At 44.4% G+C, this 23,025-nt stretch overlaps 1 protein-coding gene across 4 annotated transcripts in view; it reads right to left on the bottom strand.

Moving 5' to 3' along the window:
- Positions 1-17,515, bottom strand: part of LOC115090512 (synaptonemal complex protein 3-like) — a 189,151-nt gene extending 171,636 nt beyond the window's left edge. The window contains exons 1-2 of one of the 4 annotated variants that reach the window (XM_029599706.1): positions 17,497-17,515; positions 1,587-1,672 (exon numbers count right to left, since the gene is read on the bottom strand). Coding sequence is in view for 3 of the 4 variants with exons in the window: in XM_029599704.1 (XP_029455564.1) it covers positions 1,587-1,672; positions 9,991-10,119 (215 nt within the window). In the remaining variant the exon portion in view is untranslated. Of the gene's footprint in view, positions 1-1,586; positions 1,673-9,990; positions 10,275-17,496 lie in introns of those variants that run through there. The other 3 variants (XM_029599704.1, XM_029599705.1, XM_029599707.1) reach the window with 3 other exon arrangements.
- Positions 17,516-23,025: the final 5,510 nt, after the last annotated feature.

Below are 23,025 nucleotides of genomic sequence, written 5' to 3'. Positions count from 1 at the left end.
AAAGCCTCAGCCTCCGCGTTCTGAGCCACCCACAAACCCTGCTCTACTCATCAACATCCTATTTGAAAGGAAATGACTAGAAATAGACCAAGAGCTGAAACACAGTTAACACCCTGGCGAACCAAGGTCAGTCATATGATTGTGAGGTTTGTAACTGCCAGGACAGTGACTGTGCCTGCAACCTTAACAAGTAAGACTTGTTTTATATACCTGGCCATTTCTGCTGTTTTAGACTTCCAATTCTGCCAGAACCAAGCCTCACTGGAGCAACAACGTCATGAGCCTTCAATCCCCCCCTACCTGGAGTTTTCTCCCATTTAATATACCGCCCCCTCCCCCTTCTGTGTAGCCCAGCCTTCACAGCAGCAGTCCTCTGGAGCCTGGCACCCAGGTGCCATCGACATCCTCCCGTTCCTGCCCCCTAACCCAGGGCTGTGAATCTCCTCGGTGACTTGAAGCTAACCCAGATCTCTTGCAAAAAAAAAAACACTCTGGGCTCAAGGTAGTAAGGTGCGCTGGACAGAGGGCAGCATTTTACCTGTAGATGTGCATGCAATTTTTGTGCACACGTCATTCCCAATGCAGCAAGTCATTTTACGTGCATAAAACGTGCCTGTAAAACTGTGTGTAGTACTTAGCACCCTTGCATGGAAATCCCATACAAATGAAGGCATTAGTTACTCCCTCCCCCCACACCACCACCATTGCAGAGGGGTGCGCTGGCTTAATTCAGGTTTTCTTAGCACTGGAAACGTTACTCCTGGTTAGAAGTGAAGTAAAAAAAAAGTATTCAGCGTCAGCATTAGTCTATGGGCAGAAACAGGAGCTCTGGGACCAGGCCCTGCACCAGGGATTTATGTGCAGAAAGAATTTTGCGCACACAAAGCAGGCTTTCTGCATAAAATGTTGTGTGCACATAAAAATCTCGTATGCGCCCAAATCTGTCCAAGGGATACGCCCCCTGCCACCCAAATTTAAAAGGTGCAGGTGGCCTGCCTCGAGCGCACATTTTTGAGTTTGTGCACATTGGCATACCGTTTGCTGACTGCATCAGGAGTTCACTTTTTTTTTTTTAACCCCCATATTAAGAAACTGTACACTGAATTTCAGCTCACAGTGATAATGCAGGGCTTACTAAGTCAGCCCTTCAACAAAACCGTTGAATCCCTGGGCTGGCCCAGACCGGCTAAAATGGCTTTTGAGAGATTTCTTTCCCTAATTCACGTCTGTCTGTTGTGTCACCACTGCACCCAGATGTAATCTTAACAGGAAAGTGCAAACGATAAAAATAAATAAATAGCCTTCCTATCATATAATCTCATCAATCTTTATCTTTGTGTTTAGATAACAATCTTATCAGCCCTTAGCATAAGCTCATGTCATGTGCAATCAGTTACCCCAACGATTGCTTTTTGAACCGTGTAATACCATTCTGAATTTTAGAAATAAATTGCATTTTTTTTTTAAACTTCCATAAAAATAAAAAAAAATTATTGATCGAACCCATTAAAAGCACAAAACAACTAGATAGTAACACACAACAGTGGCCTTTGCCTAAATGGCAAGCCCCTAAAAGAACATCTCACCGATTCTGAAAGGACTTGCCGGCAATGTTATCTCTGTACGAATCAAAAAGGACGTGATACTGGTCTCGACTCCACTCCAAGACAACCTAAAAAGAAGGTGAACAGCACAGAATAAGTGAGGCCACAGGACCATTTTGTCTTAGTTTAAGAAAAAAAAAAAAGATTTTTATTGTGCAGTCTAAAAAACAAAAACATTTTTGCTAAACTTGTGTGTGACATTTTATCAACCATCAGACTAAAGTGAATGACTACTGTTGTAACTTCAATAGAACCAGCTCCTGAAGGGCTTTAAAGAGCAGTGAAACCTGAAGATTGTGCTAACTTCCACTGCTATCTAAACAGCACAGCCTGAGCAGTCACATGATCTCGATCCTAGCTTTCCCCGATATTCCGCCCCATTTCCGCCAGGCCCATAAGCTAACTGCAACCTCTAGTCCTGCGCAGAATTGCCAAATTCTGCGCAGAAAATAGCAGAGGAGACCCGGCATGCTGAGAAGATGAAGGCACGAGCGAGAGATGTGTGTGTATGAGAGAGAGAGGAGAGGAGGGAGAAAGAGCAGGAGGGTTTAAGAGAGAACATGGGAGGTAAGAGAGCGGGGGGGGGGGGGGAATGCTTGAGTGTGGGGTGCAGAGAGAGGGAGCCTATATGAGGAGATTGTGAAGGAGTGTGTGTGAGAGAGACTTTGTGAGCTCGTGTGTATGAAAAAGGGATCCTGTGTATGTGAGGGGGCTAGCCTGTGTGAAGGGATTGTGTGAGACAAAGCCTGTGTGAACGGGTATGTCAGAGAGAGACATGGGTAGCCTGTGTGGATGTGTATGCAAGAAAGAGGACCCTGTATGAGGGGATGTGTGTGTGTATTAGAGAGAGGGAGCATATGTGTGAGAGAAGGAAGGACAGAGGAAGTCTATGTGAGGGGCAATACTGAGAATGGGGTCAAACCCTGGGACTGGTGAGAGTGGAAGGGGTTGAGCCTAGAGGTGGAGGGGAGAGATACTGGCAGGTGGAGGAGTTGGGGCCTGAGAGGGCAAAGTAGCCAGGGGAGTAGGGAGAGTGAGTGGAAGGACATTCTTACAGTGAATTTCTAGGGAAATTCTGCTCAAAATATTAAAATTCTGCATCTTTAAGTAATAACTTTTTTCTCTATTAATTTAAAATGTAATTACTTAAAGACTGTCATGTAAATTGTGTTATTTTGACCAATATAACGTTTGCAGAATTTTAAGATTTTGTGCGCAAAATTGCCCCCAGGAGTAAACCTTGTTTCCCCCTCAATAGGAAAATGGCAGCTTTTCTGTATTTGCAAACTACTTTGGAAACGTATTCACGGACGACAATGCAGGAATACAAATTCCTTCCTCTCTCATGCTCACCATCTGCATAGTCTGAAATGGAAGAGGCCAAGAAACACTGGGACATTTTGTAGATGCCACTGGTTTAAAGTCTACTTAGCACGGTCATTTAGAAACACAATTGTCCATTTCGGGTGGAGTATAAAGGTTTTCCACTGCAATGCCACTACTAACGTTATTTATGATTTGTGTTCATAAGCTTCTAAATTTACAGCTGTCTTGACAGCGCTCCCCAACTGCAAAAGGTTACTGGAGCTGCCCTGTGTTTGTTCAGCAGCTTGTATGAGGGAGATTTGGCTGATGCAAGTAAGATCTGTTAGCCTGCAGGAACAGAAATGGTGCGAGTCATACCTCATTGCATATATCTGATTTACACCCTGGCAAAGATATTGTGGACAGCTCCTGAGTGTAGTCTAATTTGGTATGGCAAAAGAGCACAAAGTGGGACTTGGTGTGCTATTATGCTCAACGGATGAATCAAAATCCCAGAGGGAGCTGTCAGGTTGGCTTTGATGGCACTCATTTCTGGTCCATATTGACTTTGTCCCAGCTCCTTCTGAGACACCAGGAGCTGGGACAGTCAATATCGCCTATCCGCTATGTTGCTGTTGGCAACATAAGCCAGGGCTGCCCCAATCTTGCCTGGTGACCCCATAGCCTGTTTGGGTTTTTTAAAGAATATCCACAATGAACATGCATAAGACAGATCTGCATCACTGGAGAGACTCACATATGCAAATTCATCTCTTTGATATTAATTGTGGCCATGCTGAAAATCCAACTGACTGTAGAGTCCCCAGGACAGGTTTGGGAAGCCCTGTCATAGGCAATGTTTTACTTCTACTCACCCTGAATTTAGGGCACATGAATCAGCCCTACATGATTTATCCCACAATAGAGAAGGGGAAATGAACAAAAGTCAGATTTTGAAAAAAAAAGATAGCTTTCAGTGTTTGCTGCAGTTACATTCAGCAGCTTCAGGTACGTTTGAGAATAACCAACAGAAAACATTATCTTATGCTTCCAGTGTCAGATCCGTGTATCTATAAGGTTTGTATAATCAATCAATTTCATTTGGCAGCTGATAGATGGCATAATTGCCTAGTGTCATTCCCAAACAACGTCCCTAGATGCACTAAGAATGCACTTAATTTACTGCAAAAAAGAGCCGATACCCATCATGAGAATTCAACATTAAGTTGAATGAAAGACGAAGGACAACCTGGCTAACCCATGTGTCAGCTAAATTGAAATGCTGCTCCTGCAGGTAAACAGGGCGAACATGTAGCACCACACACACCTCCAGAAAGGAGAAGTGATTCTACATAAAAAGTCAAATAGTAATATGCAGAGCTTAGGCAGTATAACCCAATAATAGAAATATATACATAAACATTAGAATTATACAATATATATGTACAAACATACACTTTCTAATCTTGGGGGGGGGGGGGTGGAAATCACACATGCATATAGACAAGAGGTATTCACTTCCAGCCCTCATGGATCACCAACAGGTTGGGTTTTCAGGATATCCCTAAGGGATATGCATGAGAGAGATTTGCATCCAATGGAGGCAGTGTACTTGCAAATCTCTCTCATGCATATTCATTTAGGATATTCTGAAAACCCAACCTGCTGGTGACCCTAGAGGGATGGGAGTGAATACCACCGATACAGATTCTCTCATATGCATATATACACACAGAGCAGGGGTGGCCAACTCCAGTCCCTCAGGAGCCACCAACAGGCCTGATTTTCAGGATACCCACAATGCATATGCTTGAATTATATTTGCATACAATGGAGGCAGTGCATACATAGTTATCATGAATATTCAGGGTGGATATCCTGTAAACCAGATCCACCTGGAGCTCCAGAGGACTGGAGTTGGCCACCCCTGACATATAGCAGAGCAAATACTACATCTATGTTTACATAGAAACATAGCTGCTATGTATTTTTCAGAGATCAGTAGATATAATAAATAAATAACTCAGAAGGCTCAAACAAAATTATAATAATAATAATAATTATAATAATTATTATAATAATAATTATAATTATAATTAATTAATTATAATAATTATAATAATATATTAATTATAATAATTATTATTATAATAATTATTATTATAATAAATAAATGAACTCAGAAGGCTCAAACAAAATTTAAGACAAAAGGAATCCAACTGGAGAAAAACCCCAAACGCCAACACACTCTCAACTTACAAATTCACGCTTCATCAGTACAAGGCCTCCACATACAAATCAAAGAGAGACTTTTATGCTTCTAAAATCCACAACTTGGTCTTCGACGCCAAAGCCCTATTCAACTATGTATCCACCCTCACCCAAATACCCTCTCCAGAGTGCCCTAGTAACCAAGCTCAATCTAAAGCTGAAGAACTTGCACTATTTTTTCAAAATAAAATCACGAATCTTCTGACTCAACTTCCTTCCAAAATCGCCCCCCTTCCATCATCTCTACTGCCTCCCATCAAAAACAATCACCTCGAATTCTTTGAACCTACCACAGCTGCCGAAATCCAAACTATCCTTAGAAGAATGAAACCTTCTTCGCACCCAGCGGACCATATCCCTACCAAACTTCTTCTTTCAATCCCAGACACTATATCCAAAACACTGGCAGACATCATCAACTGTTCACTCTCTCAAGGTGCCTTCCCTGAAGACCTCAAACAGGCCTCTCTCAAACCACTCTTAAAAAAACCAAACTTGGAACCAAATGACCCTAACAATTACCGACCTATAGCCAATCTTCCTTTCATTGCCAAGATTATGGAAAGGCTGGTGAATTCCCAATTATCAGACTACATTGAAGATAACAAACTGCTATACGCCTCGCAATATGGATTCCGCAAGAACCTAGGCACAGAATCCCTCCTCACCTCCCTCACAGACCTCCTTACTCTTGGCATAGACAAAGGACAATCCTTCATATTGGTCCTTCTAGATCTTTCAGCAGCCTTTGATACCGTCAATCATTCTATTCTCTTAAACCAATTATCTACAATAGGAATTTCTGGATTGGCGCTCTCCTGGTTCAAATCGTTTCTCACTAACAGAGGTTATAAAGTTAAAATCCAAAATAAAGAATCATCACGTTTCGACTCGACCATTGGAGTCCCTCAAGGCTCCTCTTTATCCCCTACACTCTTTAATATTTACCTCATGCCTCTTTGTCAACTCCTCACCAACCTCAACTTAAATCACTTTCTTTATGCAGACGACATACAAATACTGATCCCCATCAAAGAATCTTACTCAAAAACACTTGATTTCTGGGAGTCCTGTCATCAAGAAATCAAAAACCTCCTCAACAGCCTAAATCTGGTACTTAACTCCAATAAAACAGAACTATTACTCATTTCTCCGGAGAACAACAATCCTTCAACTTGTCTTCCAACCAACCTACAAACTACTCAAGTAAGAGATCTAGGTGTTCTAATTGACAATAAACTAAACTTCAAAGCCCACATAAACAAAACAACCAAAGACTGCTTCTATAAGCTGCATGTTTTAAAAGGATAAGACCCCTCTTCCACACCAAAGACTTCAGAACCATCCTCCAAGCTCTCATATTCTCCAAATTAGACTATTGTAACTCTACGTTTCTTGGCCTCCCCTCCTCCTACACCAAACCGCTCCAAATGGTCCAAAATGCAGCAGCCAGACTACTAACTAACACCAGGAAGAGAGACCATATCTCCCCAGTCCTAAAAGACCTCCACTGGTTACCAATTCATTTCAGAGTAATTACAAATCTATCACCTTAATATACAAATCATTCACCATCACACTACAATTGACCTACAAATTCCTTTACGTCCACACATATCCACAAGACCGACCAGAGAAGCTTACAAAGGATGCCTCATTGTTCCACCTACCAAAACCACTAACCACAGTACCTTAAGACACCGAGCCTTCTCCACAGCAGGCCCACAATTATGGAACACTATCCCACCAGATCTCAGAAATGAGCCATGCCTCCTAACTTTTAGGAAAAGACTTAAGACATGGCTGTTTAGGCAAGCCTTCCCGAACTCCACTTAACACGCCAACCATTAAAGACTCCACTCAGCAACTATATATTTCGGATTATGTATATATACTGTACTATTGTATATAATTAACCTCCTCTTTCTCTCTCTATTTTTCCTCCTCCCAGTTTACAGCCCCTGTTAATTGTAACTGCATCTCTTCATCACGTTTAGTTATGTTCTTGGTTTGTTCTTCACACCCCTGTTTCATGTAAACCGGCATGATGTGAACGCTTTCATGAATGCCGGTATAGAAAAACCTTAAATAAATAAATAAATAAATAAATAAATAAATAAATAAATAAATATGCAAACAACAAATCCAGTTTACTTTTATGCCAGTTAGGGTAAAACACTAAAAGTAGAAAAGCTCAAAACAAGTATTGTGACAAGATATGGTAGTTATTCTACATGCTCCAAAAATGTATCCTTAGTCACTTTCAAATTATTCTCCAGTTCCAGCATAGCTGCTGAACAATCACTAAATTCCAACTAACACTTTGCAGATAATGAGTTGGTGGGTGACTGATAAGACTTCCACGTGATCTTTGTCATGCAGGAAGAACTGTTACAATCCACTGTGAGCTTCCTTGGGTTTGTTTTTGCAGCCACATATGCTGTGTGCGCACTGTGTGAACCTTCTCCAAGCTCCCCTCCATTCAATTCTCAGCCCTCCCACAGATCTCAACTAAAATGTCTTTGTAGGGCTAATACACAAAACAAGCGGTTTAATGAGCACAAGTTTGAAACTCGTGAGCAGCAGAACCAAAAGGGAGCTACTGCTGAAGCCCTGATGATTGAAATTAGTAAGCAGCAGCACCAAACTCATGCAAAACTCAACCCCCTTTTTTTTGTGCATGTGTCTGTTACCAATGCATCCAATAAACGCACACATTTTTCTTTGTATAGCCCAGGACAGGCCTTCAGTCATTACTTACGCACTCGTTTACACTAGTCTTGGGACCGGTTTAACAAGAGTTTTCATTCACTTCATGCCTGAGAGAAACCTTTGGTAAACCAGACTGTATGAGCAAGACTGTAGGTGCCCCAGTGTACTCCAATGTAGAGCCATGCAAGCAGGCGTTTTAGTGCCCCCAGCAGGTAGGCATATTTTTGCTTCCTTGCTGTTTTCTCTCTCTCTCCACTGATCCCCAGTATTTTTTTTCTGCTTTCTCCCAAATCTCTGCAACCTGGATAGTAGGAGGGTGCCACTCTTCCTGGTTTTTCATCTGCTGCTGACCCACATTTTCTTTTGAGTCCAGGCCAGCTGCATCTCTCACCCACCTCCAGTTAATGGCTCTGGTCTGATGTCTCTCATTACAAAGCACTTGGGGCATGTTGCTAATCAAACTGCGGAACTGGCTGACATACCTCTTACCTTGTTTTAGGCTAGAATGGAACTACAACTGGACCACCCTCCAGTTGGTTACTGGGAAATTTTTCCACAAAATAAAAAGACCTCACTTATTATGAATGATTACAAAAAAAAAAAAAAGTGATACAGGGCAGCTATGATTGATTTCCTGACTTTTGCTCACAGTCGGGCGGATACAGTAAAGTGCGCTCGGCCGAGCAGCCCAAAAAAAGCAGAAAATACTGCTTTTCTGTACACCCTCCGACTTAATATCCTAGCGATATTAAGTCAGAAGAACCAAAAAATGTTTTTGAAATGTGCCGGCCGGTCAGGTTAGGAAAACGGTCACTCCATTTTACTGGCAACCGGTTTAGAAAACAGTCACTCGTAAAACTGAGCGTCGGTTTCCTGAACCCGCTGCCAGCCACCTCTCCTGGGTTTCCAGGTTTCTACTAATAAGGAGGCACTAGGGACGCGCTATTGTCCCTAGCGCCTCCTTTTTAGCATGACCCATCATTTAAGTACAGGACTGCACGCCCAGGAGAGGTGGCTGGGCATGTGTTGGGAGAGTAGGCACTCAACACGGAGCACCCATTCTCCCGCGCTTTATTGTATCGGCCTGAGAGACTGACATGGGCCATCATCTGAATTCTGTCATTTCACTAGCAGTTGTGGAGTTGGGGGGGGGGGGGGGAGGAGGAAGATGTAGAGCTAACAAAACAATGGTTATGTGAAGAAAGACAACTGAGGAGGTCCAACTGCTCTGCCTTTTGAAATGCACATAAACTCCTGTGCATAGAAGAGTTTGGTAGTGTGGTCACTATAAACCTAATAGGCAAACCATTCCCTTTTCCATGCTGTCTGTTTACTTAACGGATGGTGCATTTTATTTCCTTATCAAGCTACATTTTTTTTTAACCTTAAGACTTGCATCCATCCCTAAACTTTTGCAGTCCAGGCAACTTGCTCACCTGCTAAGTACAACTCTGGAACCCAGGAAACTGGATAACAAATGGCAAAGTCTTCCATTTGTATGAATCTGCAATTGAGATCCCAAAATTCATTTCACCAGTGAACATTCAGATTGTTGGGGGGGGAAGGATACCACCGTTAAACTGATTGCATTTTTTTGGACTCATCTCTACAAAGAGTCTCGCTCCACTAGTGGGAGTGGAAATCGTGTCATGGCATGCATGGAATAAGGATTAAGGAATATTCACAACCCCCTAAACTTCAAGCGTTTCAAGTGCCTGAAATTAATAATAGGATGGAAGACGAAACAAACAACGGGAGCTGCAAACAACCAAACTAGAGCCAGCAACAAAAAAATACATATGCAAGGGGTAATCATGTATCAAACAGTTTGACACCGGTCCCAGGTGATACAGTCAAGCACTTCAGCCGGCAACAACGTTTCCGACAAAACAGAGGAAGCAGAGGAGTCTGCGGGAATGGGGAGCTGCCTCTCCCGGGGGAACCTCAGCACCGGGAGAGGCAGCTAATCTGCTCAGCGCAGATCACTGCTGGCTGCCCGCTGCTGTGCACAGGGAGGGAAAGCATGGGTGGGGGACCGCTGATCACCCACCGGCCTTACTGCGTCCCTCCCCCCCGCAGGGAAGGGAGCGGCACTGACCTCTCCGAACTGCAGCGCCGACACGACGAGCAGCAGCATGCCGCCGAAGCAGAGGTAGAGGCCATGGCGGTGCGACAAGCACGTGTACGTCTGTCTCTGCAGCAGCTTCAGCGCCGCGTTCAGCACCATGGCACGCCGGGCATGCCCCCTGCTGCTGCCGCCGCCCGCGCCTCTCCTCCCGCCGGCGCCCCAGCTCCGCTCACCCTCGGCCGGCGGCGTGAGCCCGATGACGGGACGCGCCGAGCCCCACCCCCTCCTCCCCAGCTTCCGCCGGCGCCCAGCGCAGCCCAGGGGCGGGGAGCCGGAGAAGGCTGGCGCCGCATCCGCAGCCACTCAGCGTCAGGTGACCGGCGCCGGCTGTCTTCGGCCCGGCGCTGAGCCAGCTCCCCGCTGCGAACGCGATCGGTACCTAAGCGGGGAACCGGCTCCCGCTTTTACAACCTTCAAAGGGCAAGCTTGCTCCACCTTGAGCCCCACCGAAAGACATTTAATACAGACTTTTGGATGGTAGGTTGGGGCATGTGCCCGAGCAGAAAAATTACTATTTTTTTTTATAACCAAACCAGATCAGCCCTCCAAATACAGAACACATATTAATCAATAAGAAATTGCCATACTGGGTCAGACCAAGGGTCCATAAAGCCCAGCATCCTGTTTCCAACAGTGGCCAATTCAGGCCACAAGTAGGTGGCAAGTACCCAAAAACCAAGTATAACCCATGCTACTGATGCAATTAATAGCAGTGGCTATTTTCTTAATCAACTTGATTAATAGCAGGTAATAGTCTTCTCCAAGAACTTATCCAAAACATTTTTTGAACCCAGCTACACTAACTGCACTAACCACATCCCCTGGCATCAAATTCCAGAGGTTAATTGTGCATTGAGTGAAAAAGAACTTTCACCAATTAGTTTTAAATTTGCTACATGCTAACTGCATGGAGGGTCCCTTAGATTATTATCCTTCTATTATCTGAAAGAGTAAATAACCGATTCACATTTACCCATTCTAGACCTCTCATGATTTTAAACACCTCTGTCATATCCCCCCCCCCCTCAGCCGTCTCTTTACCAAGCTGAACAGCCCTAACCTCTTCAGCCATTCCTCATAGGGGAGCTGTTCCATCCCCTTTATCATTTTGGTCGCCCTTCTCTGTACCTTCCCCATCGCAACTATATCTTCTTTGAAATGCGGCGACCAGAATTGTACACAGTATTCAAGGTGCGGTCTCACCATGGAGCGATACAGAGGAATTATGACATTTTCCGTTTTATTCACAATAAAGAATAGTAGCTTGGGATCAATTTAATGTTTGGGTACTTGCCAGGTACTTGTGACCTGGATTGACCACTGTTGGACACAGGTTGCTGGGCTTGATAGATTGGTCATAAGAACATAAGAACATGCCATACTGGGTCAGACCAAGAGTCCATCAAGCCCAGCACCCTGTTTCCAGGATGTTTCCTGGTCTGACCCAGTATGGCAATTCTTATAGTATGTTCAACAAAAGGTAGAATGAAACATACACAAACATAAATGCCACGCAATATAAAGTAAAAAAAGCAATCTGCACAAACTCATACCGGTCTAACCAACTGGACACTTTGGGGTAATGAATCTCTCGCTTCAGTGGTACCGTGCCAATATTAAGTAATGGGTTCTCTGCTGGTAAGGAGTGATTCACTGTAAGATGTTACCCAAAGTAAAAACTGGTAGAGAAAAATGTTGCTCTTCTTCTGACTGGGTCTTAAAGGAAAATAGGAGACAAACCCATTCAAGCATTCTCCCAGGGATAGAGAGAGAAGACAGTCTTGCAAACAATAATTAGATAGGATACGGTTGCATTAAATGTATGTTCAGTTGTATTTGTTTTTAACAGCCTGCAAATATTTGCACAACGAATTTGCATTAACAACGTCATCAGTGTTTAACACTTTTCTCTTCTGCTTGTATAGATAATATAAACCTAAGAAAAGAACCAGTTCTTTCAACTAGTTGGTGTACTCATCAGATAAGTACTTGTTGCTGAAAGAAACTTTACTTTCTCTAAAAGTACTTGGTGGACTACTAAACCTTTAAAGAATTTGAGTCTTTGTGTCCACCGTTTGTTTTCCAGGTGCTGTGCAATACAGCTGTTTCTTAGGTAGATGGTAAGTATTAAACTGTGTATTCTCCTGCCTGTCTGTTTCTCTTGATTTTTTTCCTTAACCATGCAAGCAACTCTTGTCTCTTTTGTTTGTGAATTCTGCACCACACTGTATGTGTTCCCCCTCTCCTTTTTGGTGTTATTGCATAGAACTAGTGGGTGCTATCTCAGTCTCTCTCTCTCTTGTATACTGTTTCCGGCTGTAGTAGTATCTCAGCTCTGATTCATTGGTCTAGCTAGACAGGGGTCAGGAACCTTTTTGGCTGAGAGAGCCATAAACGCCACATATTTTAAAATGTAATTCCATGAGAGCCATACAATATGTTTAAAACTAAATACAAGTAAATGTGTGCATTTTATGTAAGATCACACTTTTAAAGTACAATAAGTCTCTGAAAATATTACACCAGGCCTTAAGACACCAATACATCTCCTATTAGGAAAACGGACCAAGTCAGGCTGCTATAGAGTCCTACACAGAAACTACACGCCAGCAGAAAACCTCACCTGAATCACGTGCTGTCCCTCACCTAACATAGAATAAAGAGACCAAAACGCATAACAAGAAGCATGCAGACAAAAACTGAATTGGAAACTGCAACAAGCCAGAGTCTCTGTATGCAGTGTAACAAGGAAAAAAGAAACATCACACATCCTTATAAAACAAATCAAGAAATATAAAATCATCAGCAGTAAAACTGTACTAACAAAAAGAAACATATTTCGAAACAGCTGATGAGTGGAATATCCAATAATTAAAACTCATATAAAACATTTCCAGATACCAACAAAATATTTCAAAATAGCAGACACAAAGATCCAGTAATGAAAAATAATAAGAATACAAAATTTTTTTTGCTCTGCATACCTGGGAACGTTTGATATCCAGGTGTCCTGAGATTGTTCTGAATTAGCAGGAGGTGGGGTGGTTTGCTTGGAACTTTCTCCTCTCTCAGTCACATACCAGCGCTCTCTCTCACACTGGCTCTCAATGACACACCTATACACACATGCTCTCAGTCACTCACATATACAAATGTTTTTTCTCTCTCACTTATATAGGCTCTTAATTACACATTTACACACATGCTGTCTATCTTTTCACGCTTACACACACACAGGCTTTCAATCACATAAATACATGCTGTCTTTGTCTCTCACACACAGACTCTCATTCACATGCTTACAAACATGTCCTCTCTTTCTCTCATTTACACACAGGCTCTCAATCACATACTCACATGCTCCCTCACCTAAATCAGCTCTCAATCACACACATACACACATGGTCTCTCTCTCATTTAAACACAGGCTCTCAATCACATACTCACATGCTCCCTCACCTAAATCAGCTCTCAATCACACAGACACACATGGTCTCTCTCTCTCATTTAAACACAGGCTCTCAATCACATACTCACATGCTCCATCACCTAAACCAGCTGTCAATCGGACACAGACACACATGATCTCTCTCTTACTTATACACACAGGCTCTTAATCATACATACACATGATCTCTCTCATACACAAAGGATCTCAATCATACACACATACTCTTTCAAACAAACAGGTTTTCAATTACAAACTTACACATACAGGTTCCCAATGGTAAACTTACATTCATGCTCTCTCTCTCACAGGCAGGATCTCAATCACAGACATACTCTCTTTCACATATACAGGCTCTCAATCATTCACATACATGCAATCTCTCACTCACACACACAGGATCTCAAACACACATGCTTGCTCGCTCATTCATTCACTCTCTCTCCCCCCCCCCCCCCCACGGGAACTCGCGGCAGCAGCAGCCACCTCCCAACGCTAACCTCCTTCATTTTCAGCCCTCGCGGAGGCGAAGGCGGAGTCCCATCGGCCGCGGTTGAAGATTTTCATTTTCCTCCGAGCCGCGCTGCAGTCTTCTTCCCGTCGGACACTAGCGTGCCTGCGCGGGTCTTCCCGCGCAGGCACCCGATGCTCTCCACTTCCTCTTCCGGGCCGCGGGAAGAAGAGAGCACCGGCGTGCTCTCTTCTTCCCGCGGCCCGGAAGAGGAAGTGGAGAGCATCGGGTGCCTGCGCGGGAAGACCCGCGCAGGCACCCGATGACTCCAGCGCTGGCACCCGGCTGACACCCGATGACTCCCGCGCAGGCACCCGGATGACTCCAGTCGGCGTGCTCTCTTCTCCTCCCCCCCGCGGCCCGGAAGAGGAAGTGGTGAGCATCGGGTGCCTGCGCGGAAGAAGAGACCACGCTAGTGTGGTCTCTTCTTCCCGCGCAGGCACCCGATGCTCTCCACTTCCTCTTCCGGGCCGGGGGGGGGGGGAGAAGAGAGCACGCCGGTGCCGCTGACTCCAGCTGTCCTGCCGCGTTCCGCCCGGGCTGACAGCATTTTAAGCCCGGGCGGCGGAGGACCGGGGAGCAGCTGGGTCAGCGGGGAACCGCGAAGTATGGCGACACTTGTCTGCGAGCCAGATGCAGCCCTCAAAAGAGCCATATCTGGCTCGCGAGCCATGGGTTCCCGACCCCTGAGCTAGACTGTGTGTTCCATGCTGTATACACTTATCTAGATCCGCTGATTTCTCATGGGTCTTTGTCCTCTCCGCCAGAGCGGATCCTGCGAAACGGTGGAAGAGGGCACACTTTAAGAAGTTGAATGGAGCTCCAGTCTGTAAGTTGTCTCCGCTGCTGCTACCACCTCTGGGCTCTCTCCTCCAGCAATTGAGGCTCCTGCTGCAGTAAATCTGCTTTGCTTTCGGCTTGGGACCTGGCACGGTTCTGTCCTGTTACTTTCTCCCTCTCAAGCAGACCGACAGCTGCAGCTCTCTGCAAAGTTGTTCTGCAGGCTGTTCCTTCCTCCCTCCCTCCATCAGGTCTCACTCTAGCTTTAGCTGCTTTAGCCTCATACCTCTCTAGGCTGCTTTCCCCAACCACATCACCCATTTTCCATTCTCCATCTACTGCTGCTGGTGTCCCTTTCCTCCACTAATGGCCACCCATTTTCTCTTTCTCTGGCAGTCAAGAACCAGATGATCCAGGCAGGTAAACAGCAATTATTTAGAAAAAAAAAGGAAAATATTTTACAACTTGGAATTGTCTAGTTTTAAATCTGATAGGACTTATCCGGCTAAGTGGCAGCTGCTGAATATCTGACTATGTTCAGCAGCCACCTCTTAGCCGGATAAGTATTTATTCATTTAAGTAGATATCCGGATATATTGGGGGCGGACAATGGGCTGCTTGAGGTGAAGCAACTTATCGGGTTATCTTAACTGGAAAAGTGCCTATATTCAGCCTTATCTGGTTAATTTAACCAAATAACTTAGACCTGCTATAAGTTATCTGGATATAACTTATCTGGCTAACTAGAACTTATCTGGTCATATTCAGCAGTGTAGCTGTGCTGCTGGAAATTCCTTCTAATTTATCCATATAAGTTGTGTCCGGATAACTTAGATAACCAGATATCTTTGAATATTGGGCCCATCATGTACTGCAGTGACCCTCTTTCCCTCTCTGCCCCTGCCTATACCTCCTCCTTGGCCTTTTCCCTGCCCAGACCCAAGTCTTCTCCTTCCCTGCTTATCTCCCTGTTCCCCAGAGGTTTGTTGCTGACTTGGGGGGGGGGGGGGGCAGTGCCTTCTTGGATTACATGACTGGCCAGCTGAGCGCTTAGCCCCCCTGATAAGGCACATCAATGCACTCCACTGGACCTGGCTTCTTGGATAATTGCCTGTCATGTAAATCCTGGTTCTCCTCTTTCCCACCTCCTTTCCCACCTCCTTGCCCAGCATCCCTCTGAAAGCATGTGTGTGAGAAAGAGAAAGTGTGTCTGTGAATGAGAGAGCATGAGGGAGTCGGGACTGTGTGAATGAGAATGTGTATGAGAAAGGGAGTGTGTATGTGAGCATGTGTGTGAGAGAATAAACCTGTGTGTGTATGAGAGAGAGGAAAATGTTTGTGCAGCTCCCCTCTCTCCAATAATCCAGGACAAACTTAGGGTGACTGGAAATAAAAAATTCCCAAGTATGGAGAGCGGGAGATTTTTTTAAATGCTTATTAGTTATAAATATTGAGTATTATTTGATGTGTCTGCTGTTTGAAATATTTATTCTTTTTATTAGTATGGTTTTACTATTATGATTGTTGTTTTCTATTTCTTGCCTTTGTCTGATGTTTTATGAGGAATGCTCCATGTTTGTTTTTTCCATTGCTGCACTGCATACAGAGTGTGGCTTGTTGTGGTTTCCTTTCAGTATTTATCTGCATGTTTCTATTTATGATCTCTTTATTCTGTATTTAGTGAGGGCCTATCTGTGTTCTTCATGTGTGACCAAGGTGAAATATTGTGGTTTCTGTGTGGGGATCTATAGCAGCCATATTGGTTCTGGTTTGGAAGGGAGGGTGGAGGCAGCACAATAATCATTTGCATAGGGCAGCAAAATAGGTAGCACCAGTCCTGCGAGTTGGCCATATAGGACATAAGGAGCAGGTGAGTAGCAGAGGCCCCCTTCATTGTCCTGAGAGGTGTAAACCAAAACCTCTGGGCAACCTGTCAATTTAATGCTACACTGTTTAGGTAGTTCACTGGCAAGATCTAAAAATTATGCAAATAATCCCCCTCTCCTTGAGTGTCCAGGCCTAGTATATGGAAATGTTGATAACTCTATGTTCAAAACATAGAAACAAACATACATAGAAATGATGGCAGAAAACGAGCAATCAGCCCATCTAGTCTGCCCAGCAAGCTCCCACACTTATTTTCCCATACTTATCTGTTTCATCAACCACCAAGTACAGGGCCCTTGTTGGTAACTGTTTGTTTCAAATTTCCTGCTATCCCCTGTCATTGATGCAGAGAGTAATGTTGGAGATGCATCAAAGGTGAGCATAAGGCTTAATGGTTGAGGGTAGTAACTGCTGCATCAAGCAAGTTATCCCGATGCTTGTTTACCCAGACTGCACATATCCATGCCTTGTTGGATGTTGTCTGAATGTAAATCCTCTTTTCCACATTTCCCCCTGCCGTTGAAGCAGAGAGCAACGCCCTATATGCATTCAAAGTGATGTATCAGGCTTAATTGGTTTAGGATAGTAACCCCGGTAATAAGTAAGCTACCCCCATGCTTGTTTGTTAACCCAGATTGTGAAGTTTAGTCCTTGTTGGTTATTGTCTGAATGCAAATCCTCTTTTCCACATTTCCCCTTGCCCTTGAAGCAGTAATTAAAGTCCATTCTGGGACCATTGGCCACCAGAGGAGGGGACCACCCAAACCTGTGCCCAACCTTTCTTTTACCAGAATTTTAAATTTTGAAAGAGATCTGCGCACTTGATAACCTCGGGATAGGTGACCCTTACCCGGAACCTTCAAAATTACGTGGGGGCATCTGCTGCCTTCCTTCACCCAGAATCGGGTGTTATTTTCAAATTTCGTTGCTCCTTGCTCTCTTTATTTTAATTTAATATTTCCCCCGTTTAGATGCGAACCGGAAGTGACTGCCTGGGTCACTTCCGGGTGAAAGGTCCATCCGTATTCGGCAGCAGGGACTTTCCTGCACGTGCGTGCCTAGAGCAGCCACTGCTTAAATCAGCTGATCTGCAGCTCTTTTCGTGGCCCTTAGACCTGCCTCCCTGTCACTCACCGCCGGGATCCGGGCTGGGAAATAAGGCTGTTTTTCCTCTTTCAGCCTGCTCCTGATTACAGGCTCGCTGATCGCGGCGGTCTAAAACAGCTAATGTCTGCCGCCGGTCTCTTTCCTTCTCGCTTTGCAGCACAGTGCTCCTAAAGAATTCCCCCAAAGCAAAGTAAATTAAAACAAAAAAAACCCCCCAATGCTGCCTTTCTCCTCTCAATCACGGGGGACACCCTCAGTGAATCTGAATTACCTACCCGGTTCCTTTCTTCCCTGCAGCTTAAATTTGCTTTCTTGGGGGTAATCTTACTTTTGAATAAATACACCATGCAGTGCCTCTGAAAATTAATATTATGACATATGTAGAATCAGAGGTCAAAACAAAGCTTATATGCCTTGCTTATACTTTATTATACACAACATGTATCCAAGACAGAATTTTTTCTAACATATGGACCACAATCAGATCATGACAATGTTTGTACATAAGTCTATACACTTTTAAACATTGTTCCATATATCATACACAGATATTACTTCAAACCTCATATACATATCCATACTTTACCCTTCATTCATACCTTCATTCATACCTCTTCGCTGCAGACCAGCCGGCTCAGGAACACCTCCGGAGCCCGTAGGAGCTGGGAGAGAGGCCCGCGCGATCGGCGCAAGAGCCCATCGGGGTAAGGCCTGTAATCTCGCCCTACCCCCGCTGGACCCCGCGCCGACCACATGGGATCCGTAGCTCACGCTAGCGATCCTATCAGCGCCGATTACCTCATTCACAGGCGACCCGCCGATAAATTTAAAAGCCCGGCGCGCCCAGAACTTCCTCTTCGCTGCAGACCAGCCGGCTCAGGAACACCTCCGGAGCCCGTAGGAGCTGGGAGAGAGGCCCACGCGATCGGCGCAAGAGCCCATCGGGGTAAGGCCTGTAATCTCGCCCTACCCCCGCTGGACCCCCCGCCGACCACGTGGGATCCGTAGCTCACGCTAGCGATCCTATCAGCGCCGATTACCTCATTCACAGGCGACCCACCGATAAATTTAAAAGACCGGCGCGTCCCCAGGCGTCGCGCGCCGAAGGAGCGCAACAAAGGGGCCAGCCCCTTTGTGCGCCCCTTCGTGCGGACCCGAGGAGCGGAGCAGAACCCTATATCGACAACGACATTCAAACACACTCTAGCACATATACCCTCTTTTGACGGGCCATGCGCGACCGGCGCAGCATAATCAGGGTAAGAGCCCGCTCTGATTCCTCGGTGCCGTGCTAAGGAAACGGGAGCTCCAAAAAAAAAAAAAAAAAAAAAAAATTAGACCAGCAGAAAGAAAGAGCACGCAGCCGTTGCTAGGCACTCCGGGGTTAGACTCTCGCCAGGATCCTTTTTTCACTTACCCACACCCCAAAGGGCCACATGGTTCGCTCCTTCCTACACTTCAGAAATATACCCACTCAACAACAGACGAAGCAGACAACCACAGACTCAAACAATGTTCTGGGAATCAGCATCCACACAACAACGCCTGACTCAGACAACTCCACACGCAGACAACCTATCAGGACTCCAGCAGCCACTCAACAACGCCTGACTCAGACAACTCCTCAGACAACTCCACACACAGACAACCTATCAGGACTCCAGCAGCCACTCAACAACGCAGGACTCAGACAACTCCACACGCAGACAACCTATCAGGACTCCAGCAGCCACTCAACAACGCCTGACTCAGACAACTCCTCAGACAACTCCACACACAGACAACCTATCAAGACTCCAGCATACACGCTGAGGACGCCAACATTTAACACAAATCAGGCTTCCATACAAAAATGCACCTCCATCCTATCCCCACAATCAGGAGAAAACCCAGAAATAACACCCCACCAGACCCAATCCACATACCCAGACAACAAAGACTAATCTCCATCATGACATCTCCCATCACGCAACTACTAGGCCTCTCACTTTTCACTTTAACCCTATTCAATGCACAGTCTCTTTCCAAAAAAATGCACCTACTCAATGATTACCTCATTGATAACAACCCAGACGTATGTGCAATAACAGAAACCTGGTTAAAACCTTCAGACATAACACTAACAAACCAACTACCAACACAAACCTTTGATCTCTTCTCAATACCCAGACCCAAGAAAAAAGGAGGAGGAATCCTACTTGCTGCAAAAAAACAACTGGGCCTAACCTTACAACAATCATACTCCACTACTAAACTGGAATGCTCCACATTCAAATCTCAACAACTTCAAATATTCCTCATCTACGCTACACCAGGAACCCTAGACGCTAACCCCTCTCCTCTAATAGAGCTGATAGCCAAACACCTCAACTCAGACAAACCGACCATCATCCTAGGAGACTTCAACTTACACGTTGACTCCACCCCACAATCCTCAAACTGCGAAACATTTCTAACCTCCCTCAGTCACCTAGGATTCACACAAATAATCAGCGGTCCCACACACAAGGCAGGTCACACATTAGACCTCATCTTTATCAACGACAGCTTATCCACCTATTCTAATCCCTCCTGTACACCAGTCCCCTGGTCAGATCACCAGATCATCAACACAACCCTCAAAATGAAAAACACACCACCTCCAAACATCAACAATACCACTATACAGTTTAGGAAACCATGCTCACTTGAACTACTTAACGAACAATGCTCCAAAGAACTCAGCCAACTAGACCTCTCAGACGCCAACACAGCCACTACCTCATGGATCAAACTCACGAACAAAATAGCAGATCAACTCTGTCCAATCTCCTCCAAAATAATACAACCAGCACGAGACAACAGAAAACCGTGGTTCACTCCGGAACTCAAATCCCTGAAACAAAAACTACGAAATAAAGAACAAAGCTGGAGAAACAACCCCTCACATACAGCAAGACTGGACTACAAAAACACCCTCAACACCTACAGAAATGCCATACACAAAACAAAGAAGGACTTCTACGCAAAAAGAATTCACAATTTCATCTTCGACTCAAAAGCTCTATTTTCTTACGTCTCATCTCTTACCAAACCAACCCCCCCTTCCATTCCAGACCAACAAGCACTCAACAAGGCCAATGAATTGGCCACCTATTTTAAGACAAAAATCTCCAACCTAACTCTACCTCTTACAACCCACAATGCTCCACTAACACCTCTGAGTACATACCAAATCTCTCAGAATGCCAGTCTAGAGGCATTCGAACCTACATCCGCCATGGAGATCGAAAACATACTCAAAAAAATCAAACCAGCTGCACATCCCTCAGACCCTCTACCTACCAACATGCTCACCTCCATCCCAAACACCGTAGCAAAACCCATTGCTGAAATCATTAATACCTCCTTAGCCCAAGGTACGGTACCCAATCAGTTAAAACTAGCAATTCTTAAACCACTACTGAAAAAACCAAACGCATCTCCCACTGACCCAGCAAACTTCAGACCCATTGCGAACTTACCATTGATTTCCAAACTGATGGAAAAAGCAGTCAATAAACAACTTTCCGAATATCTCGAGGAGCACAACATTCTCTCTCCTGCACAATATGGTTTTCGGAAATCATTAAGCACAGAATCCCTACTGCTTTCTCTCACGGATACCTTACTTCTGAATCTGGAGAAAAAACAATCATACCTACTGGTTCTTCTAGATTTATCCTCAGCTTTCGACACGGTAAACCACTCACAACTCTTAGACCAACTATCAAACATAGGAATTAAAGGCACTGCCCACAGTTGGTTTAAATCGTTTCTATCAAACAGGTTCTACAAGGTCAGAATAAACAATAAGGAATCTGAACCCATCCTATCAGACCAAGGCGTACCACAAGGTTCATCTCTCTCACCCACCCTGTTCAACATTTACCTCCTCCCCCTCTGCCATTTGCTATCAAATCTCAAGCTTACGCACTACCTCTATGCAGATGATATCCAGATCCTCATACCCATCACAGAATCTATTCAAAAAACCTTCTCCTTCTGGGAGGATTGTTTACAACCAATTAAACAACTCCTCTCCAACCTAAACTTGATTTTAAACTCCAGCAAAACAGAGATGATACTTATCTCACAGGACCCACGTATCTACTCACCCAGCCTTTCGCAACCCTCCTCATTAAACATTTATCTCTCCTCAAAAGTCAGGGATCTAGGAGCATGGCTTGACAATCAACTTAACTTAAAAAATTTTATAAACACCACCACCAAGGACTGTTTCTATAAACTACAAGTCCTCAAAAAGTTAAAACCACTCCTTCACTTCAATGACTTTCGCCTCGTCCTTCAATCCATTATTTTTTCAAAACTCGACTACTGTAACGCAATTCTACTTGGTCTCCCTGCTAACAGTATCAAGCCTCTACAGATGGTACAAAACGCCGCTGCCAGAATCCTAACAAACACCAATAAAAGAGAACATATTTCCCCCATTCTGAGCAACCTCCACTGGCTACCCATCAAACAGAGAATCCTTTTTAAAACCCTCACCATTATTCATAAATCAATACACAACATCGCACCTATATCACTCCAAACTCAACTTCGTCCACACCTATCCTCCAGACCCATCAGAAGCGCTTACAGAGGCACATTATTCGCCCCTCCAGCAACATCATTACTAAGAAAAAGAGCACTCTCAACTGCAGGACCACACCATTGGAACGCTCTCCCCCCCTGACCTACGCCTCGAACCCAGTCTACCAGAGTTCAAAAAAAAGTTAAAAACCTGGCTCTTCAGGCAAGCGTTCCAATCTCCAGAATGTAACTAAGCGCCGCATCCTGATTGAACTTGGGAATATTCTGTGTTACAGTTAATAATATGCAATTTTATGCAAAATTAAATTTCAATTTACCTTACATTTAATTTAAGTTCAACATGCCATTGGCCTAATTTTAATTAAATTACGAAAATATTTAAGGATTTATTGTTATTGTTCAATGTTCTTTGTATTATGAATGGATTATATGTTATTGTTCAATGTTCTTTGTAAAAAAAACCCTGATCTGACTTCCCAGACCAGGGCTATCTTTTCGTTCCATGTAAACCGGACTGATTTGTATTGTATACAGGAATTCCGGTATATAAAAATTAAAAATAAATAAATAAATAAATACCATCCATACCTAATATACATCCTATTCACGGTACATCGTATCAAAAGATAAAAACATCCCCCACCACATGTTTAAATTTAAATCCTGAATCTGTTGAAACAACCATTACCTGCTT

This window comes from Rhinatrema bivittatum, chromosome 4 (genome assembly GCF_901001135.1).
Source record: "Rhinatrema bivittatum chromosome 4, aRhiBiv1.1, whole genome shotgun sequence".
Lineage (NCBI taxonomy): Eukaryota > Metazoa > Chordata > Amphibia > Gymnophiona > Rhinatrematidae > Rhinatrema > Rhinatrema bivittatum.
Note: the sequence above shows the minus strand (reverse complement) of the source record. Positions and strands in the feature narration are given on the sequence as shown.